The 22,195-nt window shown below is 48.1% G+C and overlaps 2 protein-coding genes across 3 annotated transcripts in view; one reads left to right on the forward strand and one right to left on the reverse strand.

Annotated features, from left to right (window-relative positions):
* arl2 (ADP-ribosylation factor-like 2) overlaps positions 1 to 22,195 on the reverse strand; it is a 129,272-nt gene that overhangs the window by 16,308 nt on the left and 90,769 nt on the right. The gene's annotated exons all lie outside the window — the stretch shown is intronic.
* The window catches only part of batf2 (basic leucine zipper ATF-like transcription factor 2), a 21,119-nt gene continuing 7,840 nt past the window's right edge, over positions 8,917 to 22,195 (forward strand). Inside the window, exons 1-2 of the mRNA XM_072455321.1 lie at positions 8,917 to 8,970; positions 21,974 to 22,087. Coding sequence (XP_072311422.1) covers positions 8,917 to 8,970; positions 21,974 to 22,087 — 168 coding nt within the window. The remainder of the gene's footprint in view (positions 8,971 to 21,973; positions 22,088 to 22,195) is intronic.

Below are 22,195 nucleotides of genomic sequence, written 5' to 3' on the forward strand. Positions count from 1 at the left end.
GTCCTGCACATGCTCAGTGGAGTCGAGTCGTCCTGCACATGCTCAGTGGAGTCGTGTCGTCCTGCACATGCTCAGTGGAGGAGAGTCGTCCTGCACATGCTCAGTGGAGGAGAGTCGTCCTGCACATGCTCAGTGGAGGAGAGTCGTCCTGCACATGCTCAGTGGAGTCGAGTCGTCCTGCACATGCTCAGTGGAGTCGTGTCGTCCTGCACATGCTCAGTGGAGTCGACTCGTCCTGCACATGCTCAGTGGAGTAGAGTCGTCCTGCACATGCTCAGTGGAGTCGAGTCGTCCTGCACATGCTCAGTGGAGTCGAGTCGTCCTGCACATGCTCAGTGGAGGAGAGTCGTCCTGCACATGCTCAGTGGAGTCGAGTCGTCCTGCACATGCTCAGTGGAGTCGAGTCGTCCTGCACATGCTCAGTGGAGGAGAGTCGTCCTGCACATGCTCAGTGGAGGAGAGTCGTCCTGCACATGCTCAGTGGAGGAGAGTCGTCCTGCACATGCTAAGTGGAGGAGAGTCGTCCTGCACATGCTCAGTGGAGGAGAGTCGTCCTGCACATGCTCAGTGGAGGAGAGTCGTCCTGCACATGCTCAGTGGAGGAGAGTCGTCCTGCACATGCTCAGTGGAGGAGAGTCGTCCTGCACATGCTCAGTGGAGGAGAGTCGTCCTGCACATGCTCAGTGGAGGAGAGTCGTCCTGCACATGCTCAGTGGAGGAGAGTCGTCCTGCGCACATGCTCAGTGGAGTCGAGTCGTCCTGCACATGCTCAGTGGAGGAGAGTCGTCCTGCACATGCTCAGTGGAGGAGAGTCGTCCTGCACATGCTCAGTGGAGGAGAGTCGTCCTGCACATGCTCAGTGGAGGAGAGTCGTCCTGCACATGCTCAGTGGAGGAGAGTCGTCCTGCACATGCTCAGTGGAGTCGAGTCGTCCTGCACATGCTCAGTGGAGTCGTGTCGTCCTGCACATGCTCAGTGGAGTCGAGTCGTCCTGCACATGCTCAGTGGAGGAGAGTCGTCCTGCACATGCTCAGTGGAGTCGAGTCGTCCTGCACATGCTCAGTGGAGGAGAGTCGTCCTGCACATGCTCAGTGGAGGAGAGTCGTCCTGCACATGCTCAGTGGAGTCGAGTCGTCCTGCACATGCTCAGTGGAGGAGAGTCGTCCTGCACATGCTCAGTGGAGGAGAGTCGTCCTGCACATGCTCAGTGGAGGAGAGTCGTCCTGCACATGCTCAGTGGAGGAGAGTCGTCCTGCACATGCTCAGTGGAGGAGAGTCGTCCTGCACATGCTCAGTGGAGTCGAGTCGTCCTGCACATGCTCAGTGGAGTCGTGTCGTCCTGCACATGCTCAGTGGAGGAGAGTCGTCCTGCACATGCTCAGTGGAGGAGAGTCGTCCTGCACATGCTCAGTGGAGGAGAGTCGTCCTGCACATGCTCAGTGGAGTCGAGTCGTCCTGCACATGCTCAGTGGAGTCGTGTCGTCCTGCACATGCTCAGTGGAGTCGAGTCGTCCTGCACATGCTCAGTGGAGTCGAGTCGTCCTGCACATGCTCAGTGGAGGAGAGTCGTCCTGCACATGCTCAGTGGAGGAGAGTCGTCCTGCACATGCTCAGTGGAGTCGAGTCGTCCTGCACATGCTCAGTGGAGGAGAGTCGTCCTGCACATGCTCAGTGGAGGAGAGTCGTCCTGCACATGCTCAGTGGAGGAGAGTCGTCCTGCACATGCTAAGTGGAGGAGAGTCGTCCTGCACATGCTCAGTGGAGGAGAGTCGTCCTGCACATGCTCAGTGGAGGAGAGTCGTCCTGCACATGCTCAGTGGAGGAGAGTCGTCCTGCACATGCTCAGTGGAGGAGAGTCGTCCTGCACATGCTCAGTGGAGGAGAGTCGTCCTGCACATGCTCAGTGGAGGAGAGTCGTCCTGCACATGCTCAGTGGAGGAGAGTCGTCCTGCGCACATGCTCAGTGGAGTCGAGTCGTCCTGCACATGCTCAGTGGAGGAGAGTCGTCCTGCACATGCTCAGTGGAGGAGAGTCGTCCTGCACATGCTCAGTGGAGGAGAGTCGTCCTGCACATGCTCAGTGGAGGAGAGTCGTCCTGCACATGCTCAGTGGAGGAGAGTCGTCCTGCACATGCTCAGTGGAGGAGAGTCGTCCTGCACATGCTCAGTGGAGGAGAGTCGTCCTGCACATGCTCAGTGGAGGAGAGTCGTCCTGCACATGCTCAGTGGAGGAGAGTCGTCCTGCACATGCTCAGTGGAGTCGAGTCGTCCTGCACATGCTCAGTGGAGGAGAGTCGTCCTGCACATGCTCAGTGGAGGAGAGTCGTCCTGCACATGCTCAGTGGAGGAGAGTCGTCCTGCACATGCTCAGTGGAGTCGAGTCGTCCTGCACATGCTCAGTGGAGGAGAGTCGTCCTGCACATGCTCAGTGGAGGAGAGTCGTCCTGCACATGCTCAGTGGAGGAGAGTCGTCCTGCACATGCTCAGTGGAGGAGAGTCGTCCTGCACATGCTCAGTGGAGGAGAGTCGTCCTGCACATGCTCAGTGGAGGAGAGTCGTCCTGCGCACATGCTCAGTGGAGTCGAGTCGTCCTGCACATGCTCAGTGGAGGAGAGTCGTCCTGCACATGCTCAGTGGAGGAGAGTCGTCCTGCACATGCTCAGTGGAGGAGAGTCGTCCTGCACATGCTCAGTGGAGGAGAGTCGTCCTGCACATGCTCAGTGGAGGAGAGTCGTCCTGCACATGCTCAGTGGAGGAGAGTCGTCCTGCACATGCTCAGTGGAGGAGAGTCGTCCTGCACATGCTCAGTGGAGGAGAGTCGTCCTGCACATGCTCAGTGGAGGAGAGTCGTCCTGCACATGCTCAGTGGAGGAGAGTCGTCCTGCACATGCTCAGTGGAGGAGAGTCGTCCTGCACATGCTCAGTGGAGGAGAGTCGTCCTGCACATGCTCAGTGGAGGAGAGTCGTCCTGCACATGCTCAGTGGAGGAGAGTCGTCCTGCGCACATGCTCAGTGGAGGAGAGTCGTCCTGCACATGCTCAGTGGAGGAGAGTCGTCCTGCACATGCTCAGTGGAGGAGAGTCGTCCTGCACATGCTCAGTGGAGGAGAGTCGTCCTGCACATGCTCAGTGGAGGAGAGTCGTCCTGCACATGCTCAGTGGAGGAGAGTCGTCCTGCACATGCTCAGTGGAGGAGAGTCGTCCTGCACATGCTCAGTGGAGGAGAGTCGTCCTGCGCACATGCTCAGTGGAGTCGAGTCGTCCTGCACATGCTCAGTGGAGGAGAGTCGTCCTGCACATGCTCAGTGGAGGAGAGTCGTCCTGCACATGCTCAGTGGAGGAGAGTCGTCCTGCACATGCTCAGTGGAGGAGAGTCGTCCTGCACATGCTCAGTGGAGGAGAGTCGTCCTGCACATGCTCAGTGGAGGAGAGTCGTCCTGCACATGCTCAGTGGAGGAGAGTCGTCCTGCACATGCTCAGTGGAGGAGAGTCGTCCTGCACATGCTCAGTGGAGGAGAGTCGTCCTGCACATGCTCAGTGGAGGAGAGTCGTCCTGCACATGCTCAGTGGAGTCGAGTCGTCCTGCACATGCTCAGTGGAGGAGAGTCGTCCTGCACATGCTCAGTGGAGGAGAGTCGTCCTGCACATGCTCAGTGGAGGAGAGTCGTCCTGCACATGCTCAGTGGAGTCGAGTCGTCCTGCACATGCTCAGTGGAGGAGAGTCGTCCTGCACATGCTCAGTGGAGGAGAGTCGTCCTGCACATGCTCAGTGGAGGAGAGTCGTCCTGCACATGCTCAGTGGAGTCGAGTCGTCCTGCACATGCTCAGTGGAGTCGAATCGTCCTGCACATGCTCAGTGGAGTCGAGTCGTCCTGCACATGCTCAGTGGAGGAGAGTCGTCCTGCACATGCTCAGTGGAGGAGAGTCGTCCTGCACATGCTCAGTGGAGGAGAGTCGTCCTGCACATGCTCAGTGGAGGAGAGTCGTCCTGCACATGCTCAGTGGAGGAGAGTCGTCCTGCACATGCTCAGTGGAGTCGAGTCGTCCTGCGCACATGCTCAGTGGAGTCGAGTCGTCCTGCACATGCTCAGTGGAGGAGAGTCGTCCTGCACATGCTCAGTGGAGGAGAGTCGTCCTGCACATGCTCAGTGGAGGAGAGTCGTCCTGCACATGCTCAGTGGAGGAGAGTCGTCCTGCACATGCTCAGTGGAGGAGAGTCGTCCTGCACATGCTCAGTGGAGGAGAGTCGTCCTGCACATGCTCAGTGGAGTCGAGTCGTCCTGCACATGCTCAGTGGAGGAGAGTCGTCCTGCACATGCTCAGTGGAGGAGAGTCGTCCTGCACATGCTCAGTGGAGGAGAGTCGTCCTGCACATGCTCAGTGGAGGAGAGTCGTCCTGCACATGCTCAGTGGAGGAGAGTCGTCCTGCACATGCTCAGTGGAGGAGAGTCGTCCTGCACATGCTCAGTGGAGGAGAGTCGTCCTGCACATGCTCAGTGGAGGAGAGTCGTCCTGCACATGCTCAGTGGAGGAGAGTCGTCCTGCACATGCTCAGTGGAGGAGAGTCGTCCTGCACATGCTCAGTGGAGGAGAGTCGTCCTGCACATGCTCAGTGGAGGAGAGTCGTCCTGCACATGCTCAGTGGAGGAGAGTCGTCCTGCACATGCTCAGTGGAGGAGAGTCGTCCTGCACATGCTCAGTGGAGGAGAGTCGTCCTGCACATGCTCAGTGGAGGAGAGTCGTCCTGCACATGCTCAGTGGAGGAGAGTCGTCCTGCACATGCTCAGTGGAGGAGAGTCGTCCTGCCACATGCTCAGTGGAGTCGAGTCGTCCTGCACATGCTCAGTGGAGGAGAGTCGTCCTGCACATGCTCAGTGGAGGAGAGTCGTCCTGCACATGCTCAGTGGAGGAGAGTCGTCCTGCACATGCTCAGTGGAGGAGAGTCGTCCTGCACATGCTCAGTGGAGGAGAGTCGTCCTGCACATGCTCAGTGGAGGAGAGTCGTCCTGCACATGCTCAGTGGAGGAGAGTCGTCCTGCACATGCTCAGTGGAGGAGAGTCGTCCTGCACATGCTCAGTGGAGGAGAGTCGTCCTGCACATGCTCAGTGGAGGAGAGTCGTCCTGCACATGCTCAGTGGAGGAGAGTCGTCCTGCACATGCTCAGTGGAGGAGAGTCGTCCTGCACATGCTCAGTGGAGGAGAGTCGTCCTGCGCACATGCTCAGTGGAGGAGAGTCGTCCTGCACATGCTCAGTGGAGGAGAGTCGTCCTGCACATGCTCAGTGGAGGAGAGTCGTCCTGCACATGCTCAGTGGAGGAGAGTCGTCCTGCACATGCTCAGTGGAGGAGAGTCGTCCTGCACATGCTCAGTGGAGGAGAGTCGTCCTGCACATGCTCAGTGGAGGAGAGTCGTCCTGCACATGCTCAGTGGAGGAGAGTCGTCCTGCACATGCTCAGTGGAGGAGAGTCGTCCTGCGCACATGCTCAGTGGAGTCGAGTCGTCCTGCACATGCTCAGTGGAGGAGAGTCGTCCTGCACATGCTCAGTGGAGGAGAGTCGTCCTGCACATGCTCAGTGGAGGAGAGTCGTCCTGCACATGCTCAGTGGAGGAGAGTCGTCCTGCACATGCTCAGTGGAGGAGAGTCGTCCTGCACATGCTCAGTGGAGGAGAGTCGTCCTGCACATGCTCAGTGGAGGAGAGTCGTCCTGCACATGCTCAGTGGAGGAGAGTCGTCCTGCACATGCTCAGTGGAGGAGAGTCGTCCTGCACATGCTCAGTGGAGGAGAGTCGTCCTGCACATGCTCAGTGGAGTCGAGTCGTCCTGCACATGCTCAGTGGAGTCGAGTCGTCCTGCACATGCTCAGTGGAGTCGAGTCGTCCTGCACATGCTCAGTGGAGGAGAGTCGTCCTGCACATGCTCAGTGGAGGAGAGTCGTCCTGCACATGCTCAGTGGAGTCGAGTCGTCCTGCACATGCTCAGTGGAGGAGAGTCGTCCTGCACATGCTCAGTGGAGGAGAGTCGTCCTGCACATGCTCAGTGGAGGAGAGTCGTCCTGCACATGCTAAGTGGAGGAGAGTCGTCCTGCACATGCTCAGTGGAGGAGAGTCGTCCTGCACATGCTCAGTGGAGGAGAGTCGTCCTGCACATGCTCAGTGGAGGAGAGTCGTCCTGCACATGCTCAGTGGAGGAGAGTCGTCCTGCACATGCTCAGTGGAGTCGAGTCGTCCTGCGCACATGCTCAGTGGAGTCGAGTCGTCCTGCACATGCTCAGTGGAGGAGAGTCGTCCTGCACATGCTCAGTGGAGGAGAGTCGTCCTGCACATGCTCAGTGGAGGAGAGTCGTCCTGCACATGCTCAGTGGAGGAGAGTCGTCCTGCACATGCTCAGTGGAGGAGAGTCGTCCTGCACATGCTCAGTGGAGGAGAGTCGTCCTGCACATGCTCAGTGGAGTCGAGTCGTCCTGCACATGCTCAGTGGAGGAGAGTCGTCCTGCACATGCTCAGTGGAGGAGAGTCGTCCTGCACATGCTCAGTGGAGGAGAGTCGTCCTGCACATGCTCAGTGGAGGAGTTGTGCTGTGCTGCTTTTCTCGTGGTGTAAATGGAGTTTAATGATCATGGCTTTGGTTTATTAACTTTACAAAGTCCAATAGTGGAGGTGATGGGCCCCGGGGCCCATCCTGGACCCACAGATACTTCAGAGCTGAGCAGAGTTTAGTCAATATCAAGTTAAATTCATTTAAATGTTTCTTACAGACACAGAAAAAAGTTCTTAAATCAAATAGTTTGTGGCAGAAGTTTGACCGTCGGCATCGCCACGTTTGTGTTCAGCTTGTTTTGTCTTATGCTGCTCTGTGATTGGTTCCAGTCCCGCCAGCTGCTCTGTGATTGGTTCCAGTCCCGCCAGCTGCTCTGTGATTGGTTCCAGTCCCGCCAGCTGCTCTGTGATTGGTTCCAGTCCCGCCAGCTGCTCTGTGATTGGTTCCAGTCCCGCCAGCTGCTCTGTGATTGGCCCGTTTACCACTGGTGCCGACTGTAAACGAATCAGCGGGAGCCTAACAAGATGGATTCTCAAGAGAACTCAACTTGCTGTCAAAGTTATCAAATGTTCGCTTTATTGAGATGTGTTTAAATGTCAATTAAAGTTTTAATGCTAATTAAATCAAATTTGTCTGTAATGTTTTAGCTAATGCTAATGCGAAATGCTTAGCATTTTAACTGGTTTCTCAGCTTGTAGTTCTGGTTTAGTCCTGGTTTAGTCCTGGTTTAGTCCTGGTTTAGTTCAGGTTTAGTGTAGCATCTGTAGCATTAGTTTGGTGCTAGTTTAAACTATTTAATTTCAGAGACTCCAGTTGAAATACACATTTTTGTCACCGTCCTGGGGCACAGTTACAGACGTCACCCCACTGCCCCCCTCACCAGTGAACACGCCCCCCTCACCAGTGAACACGCCCCCCTCACCAGTGAACACGCCCCCCTCACCAGTGAACACGCCCCCCTCACCAGTGAACACGCCCCCCTCACCAGTGAACACGCCCCCCTCACCAGTGAACATCCAGGGACGGGACAGGCCACGCCCCCCTCACCAGTGAACATCCAGGGACATTGAGAGAGTGACTCATACAAGGACCTGGTGTTTCATCTGAACCACAAACTGGACTCATAACACAGACTGAACAGGAAGAGCCAGAGTCGGCCTAAGGAGACTAAGGAGACTCAGGTCTTTTGGAGTGACAGGGCCGCTCCTGACAGGGCCGCTCCTGACAGGGCCGCTCCTGACAGGGCCGCTCCTGACAGGGCCGCTCCTGACAGGGCCGCTCCTGACAGGGCCGCTCCTGAAGACCTTCTCCTCCTCTGTGGTGCATCAGCTCCTGTAGGTGTGGTCATCACAGAAGGAGAGGAAGAAGCTGGACAAAGCTCCGTCCTGGGCTGTCCTCTGGACTCGGTGCAGGAGGTGGGGGACAGAAGGGTCCTGGCTAAACTCACATCTATGCTGGACCATGAGTGTCGCCCCCTGCAGGACACTCTGTCCCCTGCAGGACACTCTGTCCCCTGCGGAGAGCAGCTTCAGTGACTGATCCATCCTCGCTGTGTGAAGGAGACGTTTCACAGTCTTTCCTTCTGCTGCTGTCAGACTTTAGAACAAACACTGTTAGTCCTGAACACGTGTCATTCATCTTCATATTCATATGCAATACTCTGACATAATGTCAATCATATTGGTGCAATATTCCTTGTCCATACAACTGCTGTAAATAAGAATGCTACTTACTATTTTCTTATTTTCTTTTTTTACATTTATCAAGAATAGAAAAAAAGTCCGTTCTCTCACTTCTGTACCTACTTGTGCTTTGTAACACATTTTATATATATATATATATATATATATATATATATATACATATCATATAACACATTTCCCCACTGTGTGGACAAATAAATGCTTATCTTATCTTCAGTACTTACCCAACAACATGCCCCATTACAGACGGTGAAATAAAAAGTTGTTTTAATGTCGTGTTTTCCCACTATTATAATATAATGCAACTCAAGGTCAAGATATTTGAAGTAAGTTAATAAGTACAATTCAGAAGAGTAAAATAGAAGAATACATTTGAATGCAGTATTCACTGTTCTGTGACTAATTGCATTCAACACTTCAACACTGCTCACGCAGGAGAAAGTGAAAGTGCCGCGGCCCCGGAGCGCGCGCCCCGGACGTGTCCGGCCCCGCGGCCCCGGAGCTCTGCCGCTAAAGCCAGCGTTTCGCATAAAAGGAAAGTGAAAGCGCGGCGTCATGGGACGTGAACGCACACGCCTCCTCACATCACACTGAGTCCCCGAGTCTGAGCACGCACTCCGGCTCCCGCGTGCGCCACGGAGAGAGCGCGCAGAGTGCGGGCCGGTGATGGAGAGAGATGCCCGGGCTGTCCATGGAGACCAGGAGCTCAGCTGAAGAGGACGCGTCTAACGTGAGTAACACAAACAGAGCTTCAGGCTCATTCTCATCCATGACCTCTTTAATGACCTTTGTAATGACCTCTTTAGTGACCTCTGTAATGACCTCTGTAAACCTGGGACAGCAGAGCCAGTTTAGGCTCAGGGTTAACGTCCCTCCACCACAGCGGTGTCATATAAATATCATAAAAACATGTATTCATGTGAAATTTACAGAGAACGTTCTTTTTTTTTAACTGACTTTTTAGTTGTAATATGTTGACACGTATCACTTTCTCTGTGTGTTATGACAGTTATTATCTGCATTTCCACATTCAACTACTTCCTCTATTTTGAGGTGGTTATTCTGTTACTCAGTGGGTTTGGCAGAAGAACAGACCCTCGTTTGGACTGGTTATCACTGGTTATCACTGGTTATCACTGGTTATCACTGGTTATCACTGGTTGTCACTGGTTATCACTGGTTGTCACTGGTTATCACTGGTTGTCACTGGTTATCACTGGTTATCACTGGTTGTCACTGGTTATCACTGGTTATCACTGGTTGTCACTGGTTATCACTGGTTATCACTGGTTGTCACTGGTTATCACTGGTTATCACTGGTTGTCACTGGTTATCACTGGTTATCACTGGTTGTCACTGGTTATCACTGGTTATCACTGGTTGTCACTGGTTATCACTGGTTGTCACTGGTTATCACTGGTTGTCACTGGTTGTCACTGGTTGTCACTGGTTGTCACTGGTTGTCACTGGTTATCACTGGTTGTCACTGGTTATCACTGGTTGTCACGATGCTGGTTTACAGAGGAATATAAAAGTGAAAGTAAACATCAGTTTGTCCGACACAATAGTTACTGTTGTCCAGTGGTAGAAAACACTCATGACAAATACTCATGTATTGTAATTGAGTTTATTTATTTTTTATTTAATTTGTTTTTGTAATTGATACGACATTTGTGCAGGGAATTGTATTTAGTTACATTCATCTTTATTGCAGTATCGATTGAAGTACAAATTGTCCCAAAACTTACAAACACACAAAACAGCACTTTGATTGGCTCCGATCGGCCAATGCTGGACCATTAGCCACATTTACAAAGGAGCCAGTTCTTAACCAACATATTCAGGTTTGTGCAGTTCTTTTAATACGCACAGCCTTCAGTCACGTGCTCAAGAGGAGTCAGCTCTGTAATCATTGATTCTGTTCTTTAACTCGAATGTTAGTTTTACATTGTCCATTCATGTGCACTGTCCCTTTTAAATAAATACATTTAGAGATTTCTTTGACAAATAGTGTTTCATTTGCTATTACAGGATCACCACAGCAGCACTTATTTCATATAATGTTCTTTGCAAACAACAGGTTTGAACAACAACAACAAAATGGGAGTCTTGGATTAGTTTAGAGCGACTTCCGGGTATGGCACAGGTGCAAACCGCTGCACTGCTGCTCCTCTCTTCTGACATTTGCCTTATAAATCTCTCTTTCGCCCACAAAACCTCTAAAAAGTGAAAGAGAAGACATTGTGAGAGATGATTAAACAGAGAAAAAACCAGGAAGGTAATGCTTCGGGAGCTAAACAATCGAAGCTTGACTCTTTCAAGCTACTGATGCTAATATGGCTAACGGGGCTTCTGATTGGACGCCCCCTGGAGGTGAACGTGGCACTGCGTCCTCTGTGACGCAGACTGGGCCTCTGACAAGGCGGACGTGAAATGTGGAGCGATGCGGTGTCTTTGAGAGGTCCAGAAGCTGATGTGGCGGGCCTGAAGGGCTGAGGGGACGGCAGGCGCGCTGCTGAGGAGGAACAACTTATTTCAGACAACATGGATGAGTTCCGGGAGCTGAGGTGATGAAACTGTGGCCGGGTACTTTCGGTCATGGTGACGCAATAAGTAGACGCACCTCACACTGCTGCTGCAAAACATGGTTCTGAAATCATCGTGGGACACACCTAATCCCAAAGAACAAGGACGAGAGATGAGAAAAGAAGGAAGACACGAGTCCGGTGGCTCCGCGGGACCAAAACAAACAAAGTTGATGTCCCACGGCTCCATTGGAAAACAGCAGCATCACAAGCTAACGAGGCTAACACAGCGGACACACACGGAGTCTCGTCGGTCCGGATGGAGACTCGTGAAGGGGGAGAGAATGTAACTGGTCATCGGCTCCAGACGTCCGAGGTGCAACGTGCCATGGAGTCTCTGAGAGCCCAGTTGTTAGTGACCATAGCTCCGGGCAGTGTCAGAGGCAGTGACCGCTAAATTAAAAGCTGATGGAATAACTGGAACAGTCTTTGAGGAAGCTGAGCAGCGTGTTTCAGATCGTGCGGACAGTAAGGGCCCAGATGGAGGCGCTGGAGTCAGAGAACAATGATATGAAAAACAAGATCCTGGATTTGGAGTCCAGATCACGTCGTCCTAACCTGAGGCTTGTGGGCCTAGAAGAAGAAGTAGAAGAAGAAGGACATGACACAGAGACTTTCCCCGTCACAAGAGCAGCAGCTGATAAAGCACCAGGCCTGAGAAGGAGGACCTCCAGGGTTAAAGGAGGACCTCCAGGGTTAAAGGAGACCTCCAGGGTTAAAGGAGACCTCCAGGGTTAAAGGAGACCTCCAGGGTTAAAGGAGGACCTCCAGGGTTAAAGGAGACCTCCAGGGTTAAAGGAGACCTCCAGGGTTAAAGGAGACCTTCAGGGTTAAAGGAGACCTCCAGGGTTAAAGGAGACCTTCAGGGTTAAAAGGAAAGGCAAGGCAAGGCAAGGCAAGGCAAGTTTATTTGTAGAGCACATTTCATACACAAGGCAATTCAAAGTGCTTCACACAGCAGGAACAATGCATTCAAATCACAAAAAAATTACAGAAACAGAAATACAATAAACTAATAAAATCACAAACAAAAGAGAAGAGTGCAAAGAAAAATCCTTTCAGTCATATGCACAGCTAAACAAAACTGTTTTTAGCTTAGATTTGAACATTGTCAGAGTAGAAGCCTGTCTCACATCTTCAGGAAGACTGTTCCAGATTTTAGCTGCATAAAACTGAAACGCAGATTCCCCATGTTTTGTCCTGACTCTGGACACCAGCAGGAGGCCGGTCCCTGAGGTCCTCAGAGTCTGAGATGGTTCATATGGCACTAACATATCCAAGATGTACTTTGGTGCTAGGCCATGGAGAGACTTGTACACAAGCAGAGCTGCTTTAAAGTCTATTCTCTGAGCCACAGGAGCCAGTGCAGAGACCTGAGAACAGGACTAATGTGCTCATACTTCCTGGTTCTAGTCAGGACCCGAGCAGCAGCGTTCTGGATGTACTGCAGCTGTTTTACAACTCGTTTGGAGAGACCAGTGAGCAGCCGTTACAGTCTAATCTACTGGAGACAAACGCATGGATAAGTCTCTCTAAATCTGGTTTTGACACTATATTTTTGATTTTGGCAATGTTTTTTAGATGGTAAAAAGCTGCTGATGTTATTGATTTGACGTGGCTATTAAAGTTCAAGTCTGAGTCCATTATTACCCCCAGATTTCTAATTTGGTTTGTAGGTTTTAGAGCGAGACTCTGGAGGTGACCGCTAACACTTTCTCTTTGTTTCTGTGGGCCAAAAACGATTATTTCAGTCTTGTCTGAGTTCAGCTGGAGAAAGTTGTTTTGCATCCACAAACTGATCTGTTGGATGCAGTGACAGAGTGAATCTACTGGTCCATAGTCACCTGCCGATAGTGAAACATAGATCTGAGTGTCGTCTGCATAATTGTGATAGGACACATTTTCACTGCGTATCAACTGACCCAACGGCAGCATGTAGAGGTTGAACAGAAGGGGACCCAGGACTGACCCTTGGGGCACTCCACAGGTCAGGGTCATGTGGTCTGAGACACAGCTACCAATTTCAACAAAGTACTTCCTGTCTTCCAGATAGGACCTTAACCAGTTTAGGGCAGTGCCAGTGATGCCCACCCAGTCCTCTAGTCTCTGTAAGAGGATCCCATGATCGACAGTGTCAAAAGCAGCACTCAGATCTAACAGAATTAAGACTGAGGCTTTGCCCGTGTCAGTGTTCAGGCGGATGTCATTTGTCACCTTGACAAGAGCAGTCTCAGTGCTGTGATGAGGTCTAAAACCTGACTGAAAAACATCAAATGAGTTGTTTATTAAGAGGAAATATGTGAGCTGTTGGTAAACAACCTTTTCAAGGACTTTGCCCCAAAATGGCAGATTAGAGATGGGCCGGTAATGACTCAGTACTGCGGCATCAAGACTGCTCTTCTTTAGGAGAGGCTTTATGACCGCAGTTTTCAAAGACATTGGGAATGTTCCAGATTGAAGTGACATGTTAACTATGTGAGTGAATGGTGCTAACAAATTGTTCAGCACAGACTTTAGAAATCTGGTGGGTAACACATCGAGGCAGCATGTAGATGAACTCAGACTGGTGATGATCTCATGGACAGTTTTGTCAGTTACTGGTGCAAAGTGAGTTAGCTCTAAGTGTCTTGGTGGTTTTAGGGTAATTTTTTGCATTGTGGGATTTATAGCATTTTTAATGCCCTGAACTTTGTCATTAAAGAATAATGCAAACTCATTACACTTGGATGTGGAAATGAGTTCTAACGGCAGCTGAGCTGGAGGGTTTGTTAATCTGTTTACTGTGGCAAACAGGACACGCGAGTTGTTACTGCAGCTTCCAATAATTTCAGAAAAATATCTTTCCCTAGTTCTACGTAAGATTAGGTTGTACATGTTCAGCTTCTCTTTGTAAATCTCTTTTTGAACCTGGAGCTTTGACTTGCGCCATTTCCGTTGGGCCCTGCGGCACTCCCTTTTCTGTGCCCTGACCGAATCATCATTTCTCCACGGCGCCTTCTGTTTATTTTTAACCATTTTAGCCTTTATAGGGGCGATGGTGTCCAGAACATTCAAAACACTAGATGTAACAGAGTTCAACAAATCATTTACATTAGAACATGAGACATTTTCAAAGTTTATCATTTCCATAAACAGTGCACCTGTGCCATCACTTATGTGTCTTCTCTGAACAACTGCAGGACCAACCGGAGGTTTGGGAGAAACAGACAGGTCAAAGAAGACACAGAAATGATCAGACAGAGCAACATCGATCACATTAACATTTGAAATATTTACCCCCTTTGTAATTATGAGATCTAGAGTGTGTCCTTTGCTGTGGGTGGGGCCTCTCACATGCTGAGTAAGACTGAAGGTTTCAAGGACAGCATCAAGCTCTTTAGCGTTTCTGTCACAAATATTATCAACATGCACATTGAAATCACCTGTAATGACCAAACCATCAAAGTCTGTGCATATGACTGAAAGCATCTCAGTAAAATCATCAATAAAACTTTGGCAATGCTGGGGAGGCTTGTATAAAACAATGAAGAGAATGGATGGAGACCGTTTTAGCTCCATTTTAAAGGATACATACTCAAATGATGAAAACACCCCAAAAGACAACCTGCGGGTAATTATTTCATCTCTAAAGACAGCACAGACTCCACCCCCTTTTTTGTTTTCTCGTGTTTCAGATTCAAACTTAAAGTTGGGTGGAGCAGATTCTATCAGAACTACATTTCCTGTGTTTTTGTCAAGCCATGTTTCAATTAAAAACATAAAATCAAGATTATAAGAAGAAATAAAATTATTAATTAAGAGAGATTTGTTACATAAGGATCTGACATTTAGCACAGCAAGTTTCAGACTAGTTTCAGTGGGACTGGGCTTTATCTTTTCACAGGGAATATGAATCACATTTCTCAGATTGGGCCTGACTCGCATTTGTTTTTCCATCTGTGTGATGATGTGACTACAGAAATAGCACTAGGGGGGGCTCTTTTTACATAGGGCCCCGGGTTGGTTTGATTTTTAATGTGACAATAAGTCCCGGCAACGCTGAGACCCAGTGCATCCTAGCTATGGGAGATACCAGGTGAAAGGCGAGGTTGGATGGGTGGTGGGGCTTTTGTAGCCAAGGAGAGTTTGGGACCAGGTGAGAGGCGAGGGGGGATGGGTGGTGGGGCTTTTGTTGGTGTAGTCGGCATAGCCCTTGCTATATTGGGCGTGAGTGGAGCCATCTTAATGCCTGATTTGATCAGACTTTCAAAATGGCTGGGAAGGCCCATGGGTGAGAGTGGAGATGAGAAGGAGAATGATGAATCTTTAGTGGGAGTAGATGTTGCAGGGGGAACCCAGGGCTGGTGTGAAGGCAGGGGCGATGATAGGGATGTTGTTGGGCTTGTCACAGATGGGTCCAAGGCCTTTGAAGATTGTTCCTTTGCTGGAGGCGGTGGAGGTGAATGTGGAGCAGCTGGAGCTGAATCCTTTGCTGGTGGTGGTGGAGCAGCTGCTGATGAATCCTTTGGTGGAGGCTGAGGTTGTGGTGCTTTTGATGTTGAAACATTGGCTCGGTCTCTGGCTGATGGAGCAGGAATTCTTCTCTCATTCCTCTCTTCTCTAACTATCTGCTCAGGACCCTGTCCAGGCCCAGTCCAATGCCTCAGAGCGTGGAGCAGGTTCTCTGTCAGCACCCTCACTCCACCTCTGCATAGGTGGGGGCCATTTCTCTTAAACAGGTCCTCTCGTTTCCAGAATAGATAGAAGTTCTCGGGGAACACTCTTTGGACAGCCATGTGTTCAGCTGAAGAAGCCGGCTAAACTTGTTTATCCTCCTGTCGATGTTTGGAAGAGGTCCACTTATGAATGTTTTGATTTCCATTTTATCAAGCATGTCGAATAACTTCAAGAAGTCTTTTTTCAAAACTTCAGTCTGTTCCCGCCGCATGTCCACTGCACCCACGTGCACAATCAGCTGTTTAGCTCCTCCATGCTTAGCCATAATATTTGGAAGGAGTGACGTTATCTCAGAAACAGTGGCGCTTGGAAAAGAATGTGTGTTTATCTTTTCATGCGTCACGTGACTTATCGCACCGTCCCCAACTAAAACAATCTGCGTGACCTTGGCTCCTGGCACAGATCCTCCTCGCTGTATTTTGGCCACGTCATCTTTCCTTTTTTCATTTAATTCCATCTCTGAAAGTGGTAAAAATCTGTTGGTGAGCTGTATTTTCGGTGACTTCACGTTATCTTTGTATCGTTTAGGCTTTGCTCCAAGTTTGTTCCAAGAAACAGCCTGGTCTTTCTGGTTTTTAGACAGTTTTGGAAACGACACAGAGTCACTGCGGTTTAGGTTGAAAGTAGCAGTTTTTCTTGTAAAAAGTGTGCTCTTCTTACCGTCGGTTGACACAGGAATGGTATCGTGAAGAACTTTTTCAGATTCCAAAACAAATATCCGTGTTTTCAGCTCATTAATTTCTTGTTGATATTTCCAACAGCGTTCACAGTCTTTCTCCCTTCTTCTCCCGGACATGTCGCTGGCTCGTCAGATATGTCGTTAAAACTGTAAAAATGTTCTTAAAATCCTTGGTTTACTTGAAAAAGTCTAAAGCAAAAATGTTTGGAAGACAAAAACTGATTAAAAAGCAAAATAAATAAGGAAAGCAGCGATAGAAAGCGGAGCGAGCAAAAAAGCGTGTGACCTCCAGGGTTAAAGGAGACCTCCAGGGTTAAAAGAGACCTCCAGGGTTAAAAGAGACCTCCAGGGTTAAAAGAGACCTCCAGGGTTAAAGGAGACCTCCAGGGTTAACAGAGACCTCCAGGGTTAAAGGAGACCTCCAGGGTTAAAAGAGACCTCCAGGATTAAAGGAGACCTCCAGGGTTAAAGGAGACCTCCAGGGTTAAAGGAGACCTCCAGGGTTAAAAGAGACCTCCAGGGTTAAAAGAGACCTGCAGAGTTAAAGGAGACCTCCAGGGTCAAAGGAGACCGCCAGGGTTAAAAGAGACCTCCAGGGTTAAAGGAGACCTCCAGGGTCAAAGGAGACCTCCAGGGTTAACGGAGACCTCCAGGGTTAAAGGAGACCTCCAGGGTTAAAAGAGACCTCCAGGGTTAAAGGAGACCTCCAGGGTTAAAGGAGACCTCCAGGGTTAAAAAGAGACCTCCAGGGTTAAAGGAGACCTCCAGGGTTAAAGGAGACCTCCAGGGTCAAAGGAGACCTGCAGGGTCAAAGGAGACCTCCAGGGTTAAAGGAGACCTCCAGGGTCAAAGGAGACCTCCAGGGTCAAAGGAGACCTGCAGGGTCAAAGGAGACCTCCAGGGTTAAAGGAGACCTCCAGGGTTAAAGGAGACCTCCAGGGTTAAAGGAGACCTCCAGGGTCAAAGGAGACCTGCAGGGTCAAAGGAGACCTCCAGGGTTAAAGGAGACCTCCAGGGTCAAAGGAGACCTCCAGGGTCAAAGGAGACCTCCAGGGTCAATGGAGACCTCCAGGGTTAAAAGAGACCTGCAGGGTTAAAGGAGACCTCCAGGGTCAAAGGAGACCTCCAGGGTCAAAGGAGACCTCCAGGGTTAAAAGAGACCTCCAGGGTTAAAGGAGACCTCCAGGGTCAAAGGAGACCTCCAGGGTTAAAGGAGAGGTGCTCCTCAGAACACCAGTAGAAGCAGAGGTGCTCCTCAGAACACCAGGAGAAGCAGAGGTGCTCCTCAGAACACCAGGAGAAGCAGAGGTGCTCCTCAGAACACCAGTAGAAGCAGAGGTGCTCCTCAGAACACCGGGAGAAGCAGAGGTGCTCCTCAGAACACCAGGAGAAGCAGAGGTGCTCCTCAGAACACCGGGAGAAGCAGAGGTGCTCCTCAGAACACCGGGAGATGCAGAGGTGCTCCTCAGAACACCGGGAGAAGCAGAGGTGTTCCTCAGGAAGATGCAAAATACAGAGAAATGAACAGTACAAAGGATTGAACCACCAGCGTTGGGCGTGTGAGTTTAGGTTGTGGTCACCATGGTGATACATTTCTGTTGATTTGAAGAAACTGATGACAGTGACATGATTTATTTGCAGTTAACATCAGACTTTATGCCCCATGTTGGCTGTCTGCTTTAGTACATAAACTCTGTGGCTAAACACATCCACTCATTGATGTGCCAAATGTGGGGAATTGGAAAATACTTGCAGAGTCCAGCAGGGGGCGTGGTGAGCCGGGGATCTTATATATCCAGATCTTTCTGAGAATCGGTGTCAGGAGTGACTGGAGCTTTATGGGGGGCCCTTCATTTGGATTGGACTTCCCTCCCTTTAAAATCTGTCTTGTGATTCTGTAGCTGGCCATATCTATTTAAAGAGCTAAACACATTTTAAATAAATGATCTAAATATAAACATATTGGGGCTCTTTACGATGGTCCAACATCAAGAATTAACATCAGTGGTCATCTGACAGATCCATTGACTCTGGACAGAGGGGTCAGACAGGGCTGTGCCTGATCTCTCCTCCTGTTAGCTTTATATTTGGAACCATTGGCCCGATTTATTAGACAATCAAAAACAATTCACAGAGTCACAATCGATGGGACGGGACACAAAAGTGCCTGCTGCAGATGATGTTGGGAAAAGACTGAGCTCCTCTCTCACTGGCGCCCCCCTCTGGTTTAAACTACACAAACGAATGCTTTGGGTGTTCTGTGCTTACAACATGGAAGGAGCTGATCAAAACATACAAACTAATTACACATGTTCAAATCTTAAGCTGGTTGGCTTATGATAATAAAATCACACGTAACAGCACAGACTCAAGATGTAAAGTCTGGACAACAAAAGGCATCAAGGTTTTCTGAGGAGTTGAAAAGAATCCTTTGGCTTTTAGAAACAGGACTTTTATAGGTATTTACAAATAAGGACTTATTATAACCAAGAAATTAAAAGTAATGTCCATTATAACCCGGTAACTTATTTTTTTTTTTTAAATCAAGGCTTATAAATCAGAACCTTCAAGGGGAATACTGTCTAAATTATATCAATGCATTACTAATCTGGACAAATACTAAATATATTAAAAACAAATGTGAAAGAAAAGCTCATCTTGATTTGTATTTATATCCCACTGGATGACCACAAAATCACATGTTTGGGGGGGGATTTTATAAAGTGCTCGTTACTCACAAGGAAATTCAAACTGTTGGAGAAACAGCGCCACCAGGAGGCAAACCACTTTTAACAATGTACTGCAGACTGTTTTTGACATTACCGTCCCTCTCAGTGTATTTGGGGCACACAACTCCTGCCATGGACACTTTAAATGGAACATACCTCTGAAAAATACTTCTAGAACTTACCTCTTGAACATACTTCTGGAACATACTTCTGGAACATACTTCTGGAACATACCTCTGAAAAATACTTCTGGAACTTACCTCTGGAACATACTCCTGGAACATACTTCTGGAACATACTTCTGGAACATACTTCTGGAACATACTTCTGAAACATACTTCTGGAACATACTTCTGGAACATACCTCTGGAACATACTTCTCGAACATACTTCTGGAACATACTTCTGGAACATACTTCTGGAACATACTTCTGAAACATACTTCTGGAACATACTTCTGGAACATACTTCTGGAACATACTTCTGGAACATACTTCTGAAACATACTTCTGGAACATACTTCTGGAACATACTCCTGGAACTTACTCCTGGAACATACTTCTGGAACATACTTCTGGAACATACTTCTGAAACATACTTCTGAAACATACCTCTAGAACATACTTCTGGAACATACTTCTGGAACATACCTCTGGAACATACTTCTGGAACATACTTCTGGAACATACTTCTGGAACATACTTCTGAAACATACCTCTAGAACATACTTCTGGAACATACTTCTGAAACATACCTCTAGAACATACTTCTGGAACATACTTCTGGAACATACCTCTGGAACATACTTCTGGAACATACTTCTGGAACATACTCCTGGAACATACTCCTGGAACATACTTCTGGAACATACTTCTGGAACATACTTCTGGAACATACTTATGAAACATACCTCTAGAACATACTTCTGGAACATACTTCTGAAACATACCTCTAGAACATACTTCTGGAACATACTCCTGGAACATACTTCTGGAACATACTTCTGGAACATACTTCTGGAACATACTTCTGGAACATACTCCTGGAACATACTTCTGGAACATACTTCTGGAACATACTTCTGGAACATACCTCTGGAACATACTTCTGGAATACCTCTGGAACATACTTCTGAAACGTACCTCTGGAACATACTTCTGGAACATACTTCTGGAACATACTTCTGGAACATACCTCTGGAACATACTTCTGGAATACCTCTGGAACATACTTCTGAAACGTACCTCTGGAACATACTTCTGGAACATACTTCTGGAACATACTTCTGGAACATACTCCTGGAACATACTTCTGGAACATACTTCTGGAACATACTTCTGGAACATACTTCTGGAACATAAAGGAAAGGAAAAAAGACCATCACAAAGAAATGGAAAAATTACTTAATTTCAGTTCTAACGGTGTGATTCAGAATATGAAGCTCAACGGAAAAATACGAAATCATTTGGAGGAAGTTGAGAATCCCTGAGTAAAATCTGTGCTTATGACCTGGAAGGAGCTGATCAAAACATCAGTCAAAACAAAGATGTTAAACTCTTGAGACCAAAGTTTTGTACCGAACAGCACCGACCTGAGAAGAAAGGTCTGGAGTACAAAAGGTTTAAAGGTTTCCTCTGACCCTTTGGCTCGGAGGAACCAAAGGGTATTTACAGATAAGGGGTTGTTATGAAGGCTTATAAATCAAAGGGAATAATATCTAAACTATGTAAATGCATTAATCATTTTAACAGCCAAATTGAATGAGAAAGAGAGGGACATTTTGTTTTGATTGACAAAGAATGGGAAAATATATGTAAATCTCACTGGAAAACTACAAAATAACATGTTTGGAAAGAATTTAGTTGGAAATTGTATCATGCGTAGGGCAATGCTTTTTTAATGATCTCAATGATAATATTTAGCTAATATTATGGCACTCCATCAGGAATATGCTTAAATGTGCCTGCCAATGTCTTCAGTTTCAAGTGTTGCACAAAGCGTTAATGGATTGCAAAATGAACCACAAGCGATAGAAATATATATATATCCCTAAACTCATATTTGAAAGACTGTAGACTGTTTTTATTGTTATTTTTGTATTTGTTCTTTTTAGCACTTTCTTTGATTAGATTTTTTTATTATATTTGTTGCCCTGTTATATATATATACCGCTGTAATATCAATGTGTGCTCTTACACTGAAAGTGCCTAGACAGGAAGTTCCATTCAATAAAGGGCTGTGTTCAGTTTGATCCAGTCAAAGACACTGATGGTGTATCTCGTGTTGTCACAGCGTCTCGTCCTTAGAATGATCCTACCAACAATATTCTATATCAACAATTAAAATCTATACATTTTTATATTTGCCTATCTATATATGACCTGTTTCTTACCTGCCTCCATCAGCATCACAGAGGAAGCAGTACCACCACTCACCTGTGGGGACAGAATCTTGAAATTAGATAAGATAAGATAAGATTAGATAAGATAAGATAAGATAAGATATGCCTTTATTGTCCACACATGGGGATATTTTGGTGATACACTGGAGTAGATACAGAGGAAAAGGACAGAAAACTTATAGGAAGTTGAAAAAAACACTCTTAATAGAAGAACTCTTATGAACAAAAACTTATTAACAAAAACTCTTATTTACAAAACTCCTGTAGACAGAACCTCTCATATCTTAATAGGGAATGGAGGGAACAAAAAATAAAATAAAGAGAAAATAAAATAGAAATAGCATAACACACAATACTACTACTACTACTACTACTACTACTACTACTACTACTACTACTACTACTACTACTACTACTACTACTACTACTACTACTACTACTAATAATAATAATAATAATAATAATAATGGTAAAGTAAACACTCTTATTTACATCAGTTATATAATTAAGACAGCCTTTTAGTCCTTAGTGCACTTGTTTGGTGTGAATCTGGTTTGTTGTGCTGCTGTTGGTATTATTACATTATTTTGTGTTGAGGTTTTCATGTTTTGCTGCTGGTGCAGGACAGAGAATGGCGTCCCAGAGAAAACGGGGGAACCAAGCGTCGGCAAAGCAACAGAGATGCAGCGCGGAAGACCCGGCAGAAGACCACCAAGATGGCCGACCAGCTGCACCAGGTCTGGGGGAACATCTCTGGCCCATGTCATTGTTTGTCAAATTTGATTCTCCAGACCACATTTACAGGTGTCTTTGGTTTCATCCTCAGCAAAGAAGATCAAAAAGAT

Source organism: Eucyclogobius newberryi, unplaced genomic scaffold (assembly GCF_026437365.1).
Source record: "Eucyclogobius newberryi isolate DKJ021-1_F unplaced genomic scaffold, fEucNew1.0.hap1 SCAF_2, whole genome shotgun sequence".
NCBI classification, from domain to species: Eukaryota; Metazoa; Chordata; class Actinopteri; order Gobiiformes; family Gobiidae; genus Eucyclogobius; species Eucyclogobius newberryi.